At 42.3% G+C, this 13,808-nt stretch overlaps 1 protein-coding gene across 1 annotated transcript in view; it reads right to left on the bottom strand.

The window, feature by feature from the left end:
- Nucleotides 1-868: 868 nt before the first annotated feature.
- LOC101463989 (zinc finger protein 236) overlaps nt 869-13,808 on the bottom strand; it is a 51,805-nt gene continuing 38,865 nt past the window's right edge. The window contains exons 29-32 of the mRNA XM_014412637.4: nt 13,597-13,785; nt 11,477-11,606; nt 8,452-8,625; nt 869-2,262 (exon numbers count right to left, since the gene is read on the bottom strand). Of these exons, the coding sequence (XP_014268123.3) occupies nt 2,141-2,262; nt 8,452-8,625; nt 11,477-11,606; nt 13,597-13,785 (615 nt within the window). The 3' untranslated portion in view covers nt 869-2,140. The remainder of the gene's footprint in view (nt 2,263-8,451; nt 8,626-11,476; nt 11,607-13,596; nt 13,786-13,808) is intronic.

The following is a 13,808-nucleotide window of genomic DNA, read 5'->3' as shown; positions in this document are numbered from 1 at the left end:
AGTACTGCATTAACTGTTCAGGAATTACAACCATTTTTAATATGTTGACCCCATTTCAGATGCTCTGAAGTAGCTGGACAAATTGACATGATTTTAATTCCAAGGTCTGTTTTTAAGACATGCATGAAAATCCTGACATCTATAACCTGAAGTTTCCTCCCTTGAGATGCTGAAAGTCTGGACTTCAATCGCATATTGATTGTTTGATTTAAAATCCCCACTGTGGGTTTACAGAGACAAAAAAAAAAAAAAAAGACATTTTAATTGTGTGAAAATTGTGCCAGGAGTTCCTACATCCAGATCACAAACTCACCAGTGAATAGATTACATCATGTTTGGTCCAAAAAACTCAAGAAAAAACAGTTGTTGACTAGTTTTATATCAACGCTGGTGTTGGGTCAAATCCAGCAAACAGCTACTTTGTATTTTTATGTAGAAGCACTGCCTCTACCCAACAAATCAGAGCAAGGCCGGGCTCGTTGCTCAAGCCGACCACGGTTGTGACTCCAGGTGCCTTCTGGAATTTTCTTGTTAAAAATGCTCCGTTTGAATTCACTCGCCAAAATCTAGTGTGCAGATCTTGAGTGACTTATGAGCACATTCCCTGTCACATTTCGCACCTGGAGAGGCAGTTTATAAAAATAGCTTGAACCCCCCCTCCTTTTTTTGTTTTTGCTTGCACACTGACTCAGATAAGCAGCACAAAATCAGCAGGGGACCACCTTTTTATATTGCCTGAATGCTCCTCCTGTGCAAAAGCAACTGTCCTCATTTGACTCTTGGCAACAAAGCCGATAAGCCCCCATTATCCAAAACGTCAAAACAGTTTATTCTATCTGTAATTCATAGTAATGAACAAACAACCAGCTTTAATTAGTAGAAAAATTACTTTAATCTTAACTTATTATGGACAATAGAAAAGAAGAAGAAACAGCTGTACATTGGCTTTGCTTCATAACAAATGCAACCTAATGCTCAAATTATATATATCCAATAATCTGTGTTGTGGTGGTTCATCAAAAAATATACCCCATCTAACTACACTATTTACAAAGTGAGACAGTAAAGAAAAAGTGTTGCAGTCCTCAATCATGAATCTGGAAAATGGCGCAGCTTTCACAGTGAGCCGCTGTTTTCAAACTAAAACATCAATCGAAAATAAACATTTCACTCGGAGATGAAATATGTACAGTATAAATATGACAAAAGTAAACCAGTAGAAAAGAAGTGCTTTCTGTCTTATGTACTGTAAGACGGTTGCTTTTAGGCCATGACAGCGGTAAGCTGCCTGCAGCTCCCTGTGAGCACACCACCGAAGAAGAGACGACACTGGTCGCTAGGAAGTTTCTGCAGCACGCTCCAGTTTCCTCTATTTCCAGCAGGGCCGGCATTAGAGGGAGACCTCTGTCTCCAGAATGGAGACTTATCTGGGATGCCTGTGTTCCCTGAACCAAACCTCTCCAGCGGTTATCATACTGATGACAATCAGACCGCAGCAGAACGGATTAAAGTCATTAGGCCAATCAGAGGGAGCCAGACTCCCCTTGCTTTGATGCTGAATTGAATAAACAGCCAGGGACCGCTACAAGGACAGAGGACTTGAATGTACAGCATTAAGACCACCTGACTGATATTGTGCAGGTCCTCCTTGTGTTGTCCTTCTGAAACAGCTCGGACCCATTTTCAGATGGAGACAGGAGCTATGGGGGTGTTTGTCCACAGTCGGGTGGGCCATGGAGTTCTCCCAGTTCAGATTGTAGCTGCACAATCCAAGTGGGATTTGGGGAATTTGAAGGGCTTTTTGATAAGTTTCTTGAGTAATTTCTGAGAGGTGGCGGGGCTCCACTGCCCTGCAGAAGTAGGCCGGAGAGTAGAGGTGCATTTGGTCGGCAACAAAGCTTAGCTGGGTGCCAGGTGTCAAAGAAACATCCACATGAATGCCGAGATCCGAGCAGAACAGTAACGAAAAGAAATGATGAACGCTATTCACTTCAGCTGATGGTAGGGCCTCAAATCCGTTTTCAGCCACACAGCCCCTTTCAGAGGATTATTGTGTTTGGCAAAGCTTTGCTGTTTAGCCAGTAAGTGCTCATGAGACTCTGCAGTGCTTTCTGATACTTGGCAGTCATGCGGGCTGCGGTCAGGAGAAGACGTTCGGCCAGTCTCCTGTTGCTTCAGGAACCACTTCCAGGTCAAGTTCAGGGGTCACCTCGACCCGAGGCGCCGCTTCCTCTTGGCCCAGGGGCACATCTTGTATTTGACCTGGAAGCAGAAAGAGGGAAAAAATGAGTGGATTTGCACGATTCTTCCAGTGAAATTCTCTTTAGCATTGGCAAAAACACATTAACACACACGTTGGTAGAGCAGCACCATCAGCTCTGATGCCTGACTCAATTTACCAGTGGCTGTCATGCAAATAAGAATCAAAAGCAGCCTTTCCCTCTCTGCGCTGTTCCATCATTTGTTTTAATGTACCCTCATCCTCACTGTTAGCCTTCAGTCTGAAAAAACAGCACCTGAGACTCGTGTCACAGTATAAAACAACAATAAGTCAACTTGGCGTACGTTTTTTCTACCGCTACAGACCTCACAGTCCTTTACTAATATTTTAGAATCATTTCATTATCTGAAACACTTCAAACAAATATTCATTAGGCTGAAAACTGTTTTTCAGAACAGAAAGGGCTGAATCTTACTCTTTGAAGCAGACACATGACTCGAATAGCAAAGAGACAAATTTTTCCATTTTTTTCCTGAACATTTTAACCTTGCTGATGAGCCTGCAGTTGCGTGAAGTCACAGATGGAATACTAGGAAGTATTCATATTAAAATATATAATATAGCTTTCTGCTTTAAAAGCTCTTTTTGAATTTTTCAATTTCACAATGACAAAATGTATTAAGAGCAAAAAGAAAAGGCTGTCAGATCATATCGAGGCTGTCAGGAGTGTTTCTGCCCTTATTCCTCACTGAAACAATGCTCAAGTCTGACTGAAAAGTGTTGAAATGAAAAATGAAAAGAATAAAAAAGATTAAAAGATTTTTTTGGGAGGGGGGTGTCCTTCATCTCTTGTGGTTTTACAAAGAATAAAGTAAAAGTTTTCTAAAGGGGTCATGAGAAAAATACTCAAAGTCCTTGTGCCCATCATACATTTTGAGATGACTTTGAAAAGACAAGTCTGTCACCTTCTTACATCTTGCAACATGTCGATGGACAAAGACTTGATAACTTTGCAACGTGTGGGGATCTTGCAGGGTCATGAATGTAGACATTATGTTTCCAGCCAGACTTTTTTTTATGTTATAAAATAGTCTTGAGCAATAGTTTGCCAGGCTTTCTGAAGGTCTTTCCAAGTTAGGCACTTAACACTTCCATCCATCCATCCATCTTCTTCTGCTGCTTATCCGGGACCGGGTCACAGGGGCAGCAGCCTAAGTAGAGAAGCCCAGACCTCCCTTTACCCAGCCACCTGCTTTAGCTTGGGAACACTAAATGGGTTCCCAGGCCAGCCGAGAGATATAATCTCTCCAGCGTGTCCTGGGTCTGCGCTGGGGCCTCCTCCCAGTTGGACATGCCTGGAACACCTCACCCAGGAGACGCCCAGGAGGCATCCTTGTCAGATGCCCCAACCACCTCAACTGGCTCCTTTCGATGTGAAGGAGCAGGAGCTCTAGTCTGAACCCCTCCTGGATGGCCACCACCTCATCCTATCTCTAAGGGAGAATACAGCCACCCCTCTGAGGTAGCCTATTTCTGCCGCATGTATCTGCAATCTCGTTCTTTCAGTCACTACCCAAAGCTCATGACCATAGGTGAGGGTAGGAACATAGATCGAACAGAGGGGACCATGGCCTCAGATTTGGAGATGCTAATTCTCATTCCCAGCGCTTCACACTCAGCTGCGACTGTTCCAGTGCGAGTTGGAACTTAATACTGATCTATGAATTATTCAAGCTTAAAAAAGGCACCTAACTCTTGGGAAGAACCAGTGTTGTGCCGACACACAAAGAGGAGACAGTGTCGCTACTAGAATTTTATTAAATTACTGATTTTTGTCTTTTCATCGTGCAAACCTTCCTCAGTTCATAATCGGTGGCCTTAAACTTCCTAATGCCAAGTGTCTGTGTTAATAAATCTTCCTTATTAACACAGACTGCTCTCGTCTTGCCTTTCTCTTGTGCGTGTCATGTGGTGAATATAAGCACTCCAAACAGCACCATGACAACCTTTCTCTCTTTAAATAGATTAAGGAACTTAAGGACCATTTGATGTAAAGTGGTCATTAAACTGAGTCTATTAACAAGATTCCTGTGGGTCAGGTCTAAAATGAAAATCAAAGAAAATGAATCCATATTTTTAGACATTTTTCTGTGGTTATACGATCTGGATACAGTGTGTTTAAGACTGAAGAAAACAAATATTTTCTAATGAGATGAACGTTTTGTCATTTTTAAATCTGTTTAATGGTTTAATTCATTCACTCAGTGTTGTTCCTTTGTATTCATCATCCCTTTATTCAGGCTAAGGTTAAAGAATTACATGTGTTAGTGAGTTAATTGATCCATTCATGCATGTTAACATTTGCTTATATTAAACAATCAGGTTATAATTGATTATAAACCAGTGGGGACGACAGTGGCTCAGGGGGTTGGGAAGCGCATCTGTAACCGGAAGGTCGCCGGTTTGTTCCCCGGGCTCTCTCAAATTCAAATTTATTTGTCACGTACACAGTCATACACAGTACGATATGCAGTGAAATGCTTAGACAACTGCTCGTGACCTACAGAAAAAAAAAAGGAAAAGGCTATGAATAAGATAAAGAAATAAATATGAAAAATTAAAAAGGGTAAATTTAACTAGGAAGGAATAAAATATAAAAAAATTAAGGTTAAAAATGAAATAACTGTACAACACAAATTAGAATGAAGGGTAAATTTAACTGGGAAAGAATAAGATAAAATATATAAATTAAAGTTGAAAATAAAATAACTGTACAACAAAATACACAATACACAGTATAGAAATATATAAAAATGTATGAAGAAATATATATATATATATATATATATATATATATATATATACACACATACACAATAACAGTCATTTAAGTGATGAAGTGAAAACAAAGTCCAGAAAGTCCAGTGTGTGTGTGTAAGAACCATATGTGTGGGTCAGTACTGTGTGGTGGTGTGATTGAGAGACCGTATCGCCTGCGGGAAGAAGCTCCTCCTCAGTCTCTCTGTGTTGGTCTTCAGGGAGCGGAATCGCTTTCCTGACCTCAACAGAGAAAACAGTCTGTTGTTGGGATGGCTGAGGTCCTTCACGATCTTCCTGGCCTTGGTCCAGCACCGCCTGCTGTAGATTGAGTGCAGGTCAGGGAGCTCGGAGCGGATGGTGCGCTCAGCTGACCGCACAACCCTCTGTAGAGCTCGTCTGTCCTGCATGGTGCTGTTCCCGAACCAGGTTAAGATGTTTCCCGCCAGGATGCTCTCTATGGTGCACGAGTAAAAGTTCCTGAGCACCTTGGAGGGCAGTTGGAAGTCTCTCAAGCGTCTGAGGTGGTAGAGACGCTGTCGGGCCTTTTTCACCACGGTGTTGATGTGACAGGACCATGACAGGTCCTGCGTGATGTGAACTCCGAGGTATTTGAAGCTGTCCACTCTCTCCACTGGGCACTCGTTGATGACGGGGGTCTGGTAGTTCCTCTCCTGCTTAGTGCTGAAGTCCACTATCAGCTCCTTTGTCTTACTGATGTTTAGAAGGAGGTTGTTCCTCTGTCCTGGTCGTTGTGTCCTTGGGCAAGACACTTCACCTACCTCCTACTGGTGATAGCCAGAGGGGCCGATGGCGCGATATGGCAGAAGCGGTGGCAGAAGCGAGGCTTCTGCCCCAGGGCAGCTGTGGCTGCAACTGTAGCTTGCCTCCACCAGTGTGTGAATGTGAGAGTAAATGAATAGTGGAATTGTAAAGCACTTTAGGTGCCTTGAAAAGCGCTATATAAATGCAATCCATTATATTATTATTATTATTATTATTACTACTAAACCCCGTATTTGACAAACTTAAGTTCACTAAAGACCTCTAAATTCCAGTGTACTGATACAGCTGGCTCATGATATGAGATAGGTAGACAAATAAAAGCTCCAAGATTTACTGGCCACCTGGAAAATAGTGGTTAGGACATTGGAGATGAATCTCAGCTTGAAAAACCAAGAAGATGTGCTGAAGACAGTATACTGCTTGAAAACTGTCACTTTACTCAAATGTTTGTACCTTGATCACATGGTCCCACACAAGCGTCTAACCGTTCTTGTACAAGATGTTGATGAAAAGCTCATTGAGAAGCCAGGCCGCTAACACAAAGAAGAGCAGGTGGCTGCGTTTTGAATCACACATTAATATTCTGCCCTGTCGCTGTGATTTGCACACACTGTGTCTGTAAGTTGAAAACACAGTTTTCAAGTGCGTGGACACGGCTGCTTTGTGTCTTATCTGCACTGTAGCAAGAATCAGTCACGCATTTCATGCTGCGTGACTTTGTTGTTTTCTGAAAATATGAGACATTAGTCAACCTCAAAACATATTCTTTTAATTTCGGCATGTCTTTAAGATTTGGATAACTATAAAAGTAAAAAAACAACTTTGAAAAAGACACTTGGTTTTCTTTATTCAGCCAGAGGGTACAGAGCAGGAACCTTTTGCGGAGCTGGATTTCAAGTTAAATAAGCTGTTCTGTTAAGCAGATCTGACAGCTCTGTTCTCCTCCTCAGGCCCTCCTCAGTATGTACCGCTCAGGTTCCCAGAACAGCGAACACTGTGTATGTGTCCAAGGTTAAACAAAAGAGGGTCTTGGGTAGGGATGGGTATCGAAACCCGGTTCTTGTTGAGAACCGGTTTCCACTGTTTCAATTCCTTGGAATCGTTTGCCATTTTTGCAAACGATTCCCTTATCGATTCCAGTCGCCCCGAATGACGTCACCACGTTGCGGAGCGTCATTTACCCGGCAGGAAACACGGCGCCAGTGGCTCAAATGCTCAAAAGCTTGGTTATACTTTACGAGAACGGATGACAACAGGGCAACTTGCAATACTTGCAAAGTAGATATTTCATTTAAGGGAGGAAACACTACGAATATGCAAAAGCATTTGCTCACAAAACACGTGATGACCTTAAATGAATGTCGTGTTTTTAATTCCGCTCCGGACTCGTGAATCTCAACCCAGCAGCAGCGGTAACGTTTGCACGTCCTCTCCCGTTAATGCGGCAGGTAAATAATCAACTAACAGTGCATATTATGTTAGCGCGATCTGCCTTATTACAAAACTTGCCATTACTGTGCATTTAGGTGACCGTGATGAGAGAGACAGACAGAGTCTGGCTGGCTCAGATGCTGGCAGTTCTCACTGCAGTCTACCGGTAGCGTCTCCTTTCAGGCCAGGATAGACGAATGTCACCGAGCAGTGACTAAGTTTGTGGTCAAAGGCTTGCACCCATTTGCCACAGCAGATGCCCCCGATTTCACTTTGGTAAGTGAATGTGTTTAATTGTAGGCAGGACATTACTGGATATTCTTGTGTAATTGCTACAGAATAATTTATGTTACACTTTGTTATTGCTACAGGAGAATATTTATTTTATTATTTTACATATACATTTTTTTTCCTGGGGACCCTGTGACACCCCATTGAAGAGCCGTAGGCTGGATCTCTTAAGATCTCACTGTTGGGTTTGTAAGGCCATGTTACTCCTAAATTTCTATCTTGTTCAAAGAGAAGATAAAAAACAAAGTTCTAAGCTAATCGACCATTAGAATCGACATGCTAATCGACATGTTCTCCTTTTTTAAAAATAAGAATCGATAAAGAATCGAATCGTTAAACAGAATCGAAAATGGAATCGGAATCGTTAAAATCTTATCAATACCCATCCCTAGTCTTGGGGTAAACTTTGAAAGACAATAAATTAACATTCATGTCAATGATAGATATCAAAGTGGAGGCTTCTGGGAACAGCTGATGGACCACTCAGCAAAGCTCCCCTGCTGTGAAGCTTCACCAAGCCTGCAAGATGAAGGCGACTGCACGTGTGTGTGTGTGTTTGATGAGACTGAGTGTTGGCATTCTAACAACTCATTCTTAATGAGAAGGATCATGAAGTGAAGCCCCACAGATACTACATGCGAGGATGAGAGATGGTGTGTGTTTTTTCTAATGGGGACAGCCTGTAGTGCTTTTCAATCATTTAAGCGCTCAGAGACACCTTTTAATGTTCACCATTCCCACCGTGTAGGAAATGTAACCTTGACACTAAGAGACACAAAGACTTTTTTGTGACGCGCTAAATTCCTCAATGACCTTGGAAACATTTTTTTTCTGACTGAAAGACAATCTAACAGGAGAGAGATGCGGGTTTTTTTCTAATTAGTGCCGTGACACCCGGCGCTTACCGTAGCCGTGCGATCTCTTCATGTGATGCTTCATGTTGCTTTTCTGGGTGAATCTGATGTTGCACACCTCACACTTGAATGGCTTCTTTCCAGTGTGTTTGACCATGTGGACCTGCAGAGCGCTCTTCTGGTTGAAGGCCTTGTCACACTGAGTGCACTTGAAAGGCCGCTCACCTGCAGTAACACACAGGCCCACAGTTTAATCAGTATCAACAGATGCTACCCCAATATGTTCAAAAACTCACACATACTGTGTACATTCTTAGTAAAGATTCTCCTCTGATTCACAAACAGCTGAACAAAACGCTCCCATTGATGGATAATGATATAAGGATTTTATTCCTGTAAATAAGCAGCTGTGAAGTGAACTGCATTGTGCACAAACTGCTTTCACAAGCTATGTTATTAACAAAAGTGTACTACAATCTGAGTAGGAAACAAAAGCCACACAAATCCTGACATGTTTCCTCTTGTGAGTAATTTTCTAGGTGTCGAAATTAAACTGCCATAACCCGCTGCGTCCTTGATGAGGGTGCTGAAAGGTCACTGTTACTGTAGGAGTGTGCATTTAGAGGTGGTGATTTTCTGGTTTCATTAAGGAGAGATGGTGAACCTAAAGCAAGTGTTTTTAATGCTGCAGTCTCCTGCAGTTCAGTTACTGGGATCTAAAATGCAGACCCTTCAGTACGCCAGATGTAAGAAAACTCTTCACGTATTAATGCCGTGTCCTGCTGAAACAAACAAATCAGCATCCAGCTGAACCGAAGCAGCTGGATGCTATTGTGATAATGGCCATGTAAAGAAATCATATTCTTTTTCCCCTCAAGACACAATTTATTTCACATCTTCTGACACACAGGCAAAGCAGCTATGCCTACATTGTTTATGCTTAAGCTACAACTCTTTGCACTAACTTGCTGTACAATACTAACCAAAGAAACAGCTCCTATTCCTAAGGAATTCAGGGCTACACAACCAGAGTCGCTTCTCCTCAAACATTTTTCATTTCAGGGCCTGTCACGTCTGTTAAGCTAGGCATGAGATAACAAGCAGTGACAAACGTCAGTCGTAAGCTGGGAGCAAAGGGGAAGTGGAACATTTCTGGGGGGTTTTCTGCTAAAAGATAAAGCATAACAAACCCCGCAGCACAAAATTATGAGCTAACCCAGCAGAGAGAGATCCAATGAAAGATAGGACAGAAATATGTTTTTTATGTGCTTATAAACTTTGCATAAGTTTTTGAATTAGTGAGCCTGAAAGGGGAAGATTGTAGCTGCTTAATATGACACACACTGCTTGAAATCCCACTTTTTTTCAATAATCATATTATTAGTCTCAACAAAGGAGTTAATGTACGAGGGTAATCCCAAAAGTAAGGTCTCCTATTGTTTTAGAAATACAAACAACCGTGTATTTATGACGGGCGACTTGTGGACGCGCGGTGTCGTGGAGAATGCTTACGCCCTTGCTCAGTATTCCTGTTCTCCAGTTCTGAAATGCCCGTCTGAGTTTTTCCAGTGTTTCACAGTACCTGTCAGCATCGCCACAGCCCTCCACGCTGTGCTGAGTCACCTAGAGCAGTGGCAGAACTACGTCCGAATGTTCTTCGTGGACTACAGCTCAGCCTTTAATACAATCATCCCGGACAGCCTCATCACCAAACTGGTCACTCTTGGCCTCCCTCCTTTCACATGTGCCTGGATAAAGGACTTTCTCACAAACCGGCCCCAGACTGTAAGACTCGGCCCTCATCTCTCCTTCACTCGCACACTGAGCACCAGCTCCCCACAGGGCTGTGTGCTGAGCCCCCTCCTGTATTCTCTCTACACCCACGACTGCAGTTCGACCCACAACAACACTCTCATCATCAAGTTTGCAGATGACACCACGGTAGTCGGACTCATCTCAAAGGGAGACGAGGCAGAGTACAGAGAGGAAGTCCTGAAGCTGGCAGCATGGTGTTCAGAAAACAACCTGGCACTGAACACTAAGAAAACCAAAGAGCTCATTGTTGACTTCAGGAGACACAGCACTGACTTGGCCCCCCTTTACATCAATGGGGAGTGTGTGGAGAGGGTCCACACCTTCCGGTTCCTTGGTGTCCTCATCTCTGCTGACATCTCCTGGACAGACAATATCTCAGCGGTCGTCAAGAGGGCCCAACAGCGGCTGCACTTCCTGAGAGTCCACAGGAAGTACAAGCTGAACTCCAACCTGCTGCTGACCTTTTACCGCTCGTCCATTGAGAGCCTGCTAACCTACTGCATCACGGTATGGTACGGCAGCTGCACCAAGGCGGATAGAGTGAGGCTTCAGAGTGTGGTCAAGACAGCACAGAAGATGATCGGCTGCCCTCTCCCCTCCCTGATGGACATTTATTCCTCCCGCAGCCTCAGCAGAGCAGCAAACATTATCAAGGACAGCTCCCACCCTGGTTTCAACATGTTCAGCCTGCGCTACAGGTGCATCAGCACAAAAACCCACAGACTCAAAAACAGTTTCTTTCCCAAAGCCATAACTGACCCCCCCCCCCCAATTTTTTTTTTTTTCTTCCCACTTCCTCTATGGACCACCACTGTGCAATACCAATCCTATGGGCAATAACTCAACTGTATATACACAACACTATTTATTACATATTACTTTTTTTTTTTTTAAAAAACGGCCTGTACTACAACCCAGTGACTACAACATGTTGCCAAGGTTGAAAGAACATTTGTCCGGAAGGCGATTCTGCTACAGTGGCAGCAAGCGGGTATGACATGGGTATTATAAAACTGCCACAGCGTTTAAAAATCGACCAAAATGGCGATTATGTCGAAAAATAAATAAGTCTTCAAGCTTTGAAATGATGTTAATATTAAAGAAAATACACGGTCGTTTGTATTTCTAAAACAATAGCAGACTCTTTCCTCTTATCTACCACCCCTCCTCTGAACATGTCCAAACCATCTCAGCCTTTTACATCTACTGTCAGATTAGGGTTTGGGATTTTAAACTATAATGAACGACAGTGTTTTGTCACCTGTGTGCGTTCGATTGTGTCTCTCCAGCTGACTGCGCTTGGCGAAGGCTTTTACGCAGGAGGAACAACTGAAGACTCTGGGCTTCTGGGAGCTGGGTGACGGGCCCGGCTGGTGCACTCGTTTATGTTCCTGCAGATAAAATGAGTTTACAGTTACAGTCTAACTCTGTCCTCAGCAGACAGGCGCTCACAGCATCAGTGCGAAAAACCTGCACAAATATTTGTATTTCATCATTTGTATTTGTATTCCTCAAAGAAATTAGCAGCATCCTTTGACCTTGTCACAGAGAATTAGGGCTGCTTTGACAACACAAGGAGATTAATTACACCCAGTATTAATATACTGCCAGGTCTCTCTTGGAAATGAGATTTTTAATCTCAATGAGATTTTTTACCTGGATAAATAAAGGATTAATAAAAATATGCTCATCTCAGTAAATGTTTATTAAGATCAGTGTTGATCAGGAGTACTGATCTCAATGACATAAATCTATGTAAGGTAGTCATCGTTTCTGAATTACTGAAGATATATTACCTCTCACATTTCTGTGCTCCACGTTCTATTTATATATTACTATTATCAGACAACATTTTAAGCTAGTTTTAGTACCGTGGTAGTGCTTTTTTGTATTATCAAGGAAATCTAACACTACTTATGCTAACACTTTGTACTCAGTTTTCCAAGTAACCAACACTGACCAGCTATTACATCCTAGCTGTACAAATGCTAAACTCTAATGAAGTAGAAGTCAATAGTGCAGCCCTCTGAATATTCATACATGTAGCAAATGAAATTCGAGGCTATCACGATACTGGGTTGCAAGTACACTACATTGCTGATATGAAAAATAATGTTTGGAGGAACATTTTGTTCACTGTGGCTCTAACAGTTAAGCAGTGACACTTTTATTCTGTGACTATCTAGTATCATAGCAACAAAAGTAAAAGAGCTGACAAAAAACACACTATGGTGTACACTGAATAACTGATAGGGTGATTTTGTTGCATCTGGCGTGAGCTAGGCTAGTCAGTCTCCCATTTCTACACTGTAAGCTATCCTGGCTGTAGATTTATCTCTGATATACACACAAAAGACACCTCCTTAACTTTTGGCAAAAAAGGCAGTGAGTTATTATATATTAATTGAGGTAAATATTCTATTGCAGCTTAAAAAGCTCCAGTGATTTATGACAGTGGACTACTGTACAATTGTACCACATTATTAATGTATCTGTATTCCTGATATTTCCGGAGGAATTTGCTTTGAAGCAAAAACGGATTGGGTATTCTGTAAGTGTGCAGTTAATTTTTTCAGTATATTATGAAGCTAAAGTTTTTGGATGTCTGGCTGTAATTAAAAAAGCCAAATCATTATCTGGGGTCCAACAGGAAAAATGAAAAATAACTGCAGGACTAATTCATTTTAAAAAACCCGTCAACATCCAACTTCTGGTTGTAGACTAATAAAGAGTCTCAGGGATGTGGAAAGAGGTCAGCCGCTCTCTGTGTGACAGCAATTAATCTCCACCGCACTACATTCATGGGAGACAGTTACTGTTCAACGCACTGGGGCACATTTACAGAAAAAAAAGGGCTTTCACTTTGTGGCCTTTGAGAAGAAAGATGAAAAATAGCAGGAAGAGGGCTTGAGTACAGAGCTGTGTCTTCCTTCTCCCTGGCATTTGTGTGCTTGACTGTGAAGAGGGTCAGTGGCAAAGAGAAGCATGCATGCTCCTTCACAGTCTGATTGCTTTGTTGTGTAGTTAAAAGTGACAGGGACTGCAACTTGAAGATTTACCCGTACACAGGCTGTGCTGTATTGAGTTTTTTGATGCATTAAAATGTGAAGCTACTTTTCTTACAGTCTTCAAATCTATAACTTTCACACCTAAGGTAGAGGCACTGACTAATAAAAATAAAATAAAAAAACAAACCGTGCCATGCAAGTTGACATACTGCTTTAATAAAACCTAAAGAGGGTCATTTATCATTTCTATGTCTTTATATAAAAAGCAGGGTTTTTTTCCTGTATTCCAATAGCTGGATGATTTAGATAAATGCTCTCAGCAGCTTAGATTTAAAACAATTTTTCAACAGGCTGTGTCTGTATAAGTTCTTACTTTCAGGTGTGTAGCTCGCTTGAAGGCCTTTCTACAGAGGCTGCAGACATGACAGCGGTCCTTGCCGTGAGCCTGTCTGCAGTGACGTCGCAGTGTATTGGCATTCTGGCACACTTGATTACAGTAGAAACACTGATTTCGGTTATCAGTATCCACCTGGAGCTCTTTCCCACCCTTATCAGTGGAAATCTGAAGCAGGCACAAAGACAAAG

Source organism: Maylandia zebra, linkage group LG11 (genome assembly GCF_041146795.1).
Source record: "Maylandia zebra isolate NMK-2024a linkage group LG11, Mzebra_GT3a, whole genome shotgun sequence".
NCBI classification, from domain to species: Eukaryota; Metazoa; Chordata; class Actinopteri; order Cichliformes; family Cichlidae; genus Maylandia; species Maylandia zebra.
Note: the sequence above shows the minus strand (reverse complement) of the source record. Positions and strands in the feature narration are given on the sequence as shown.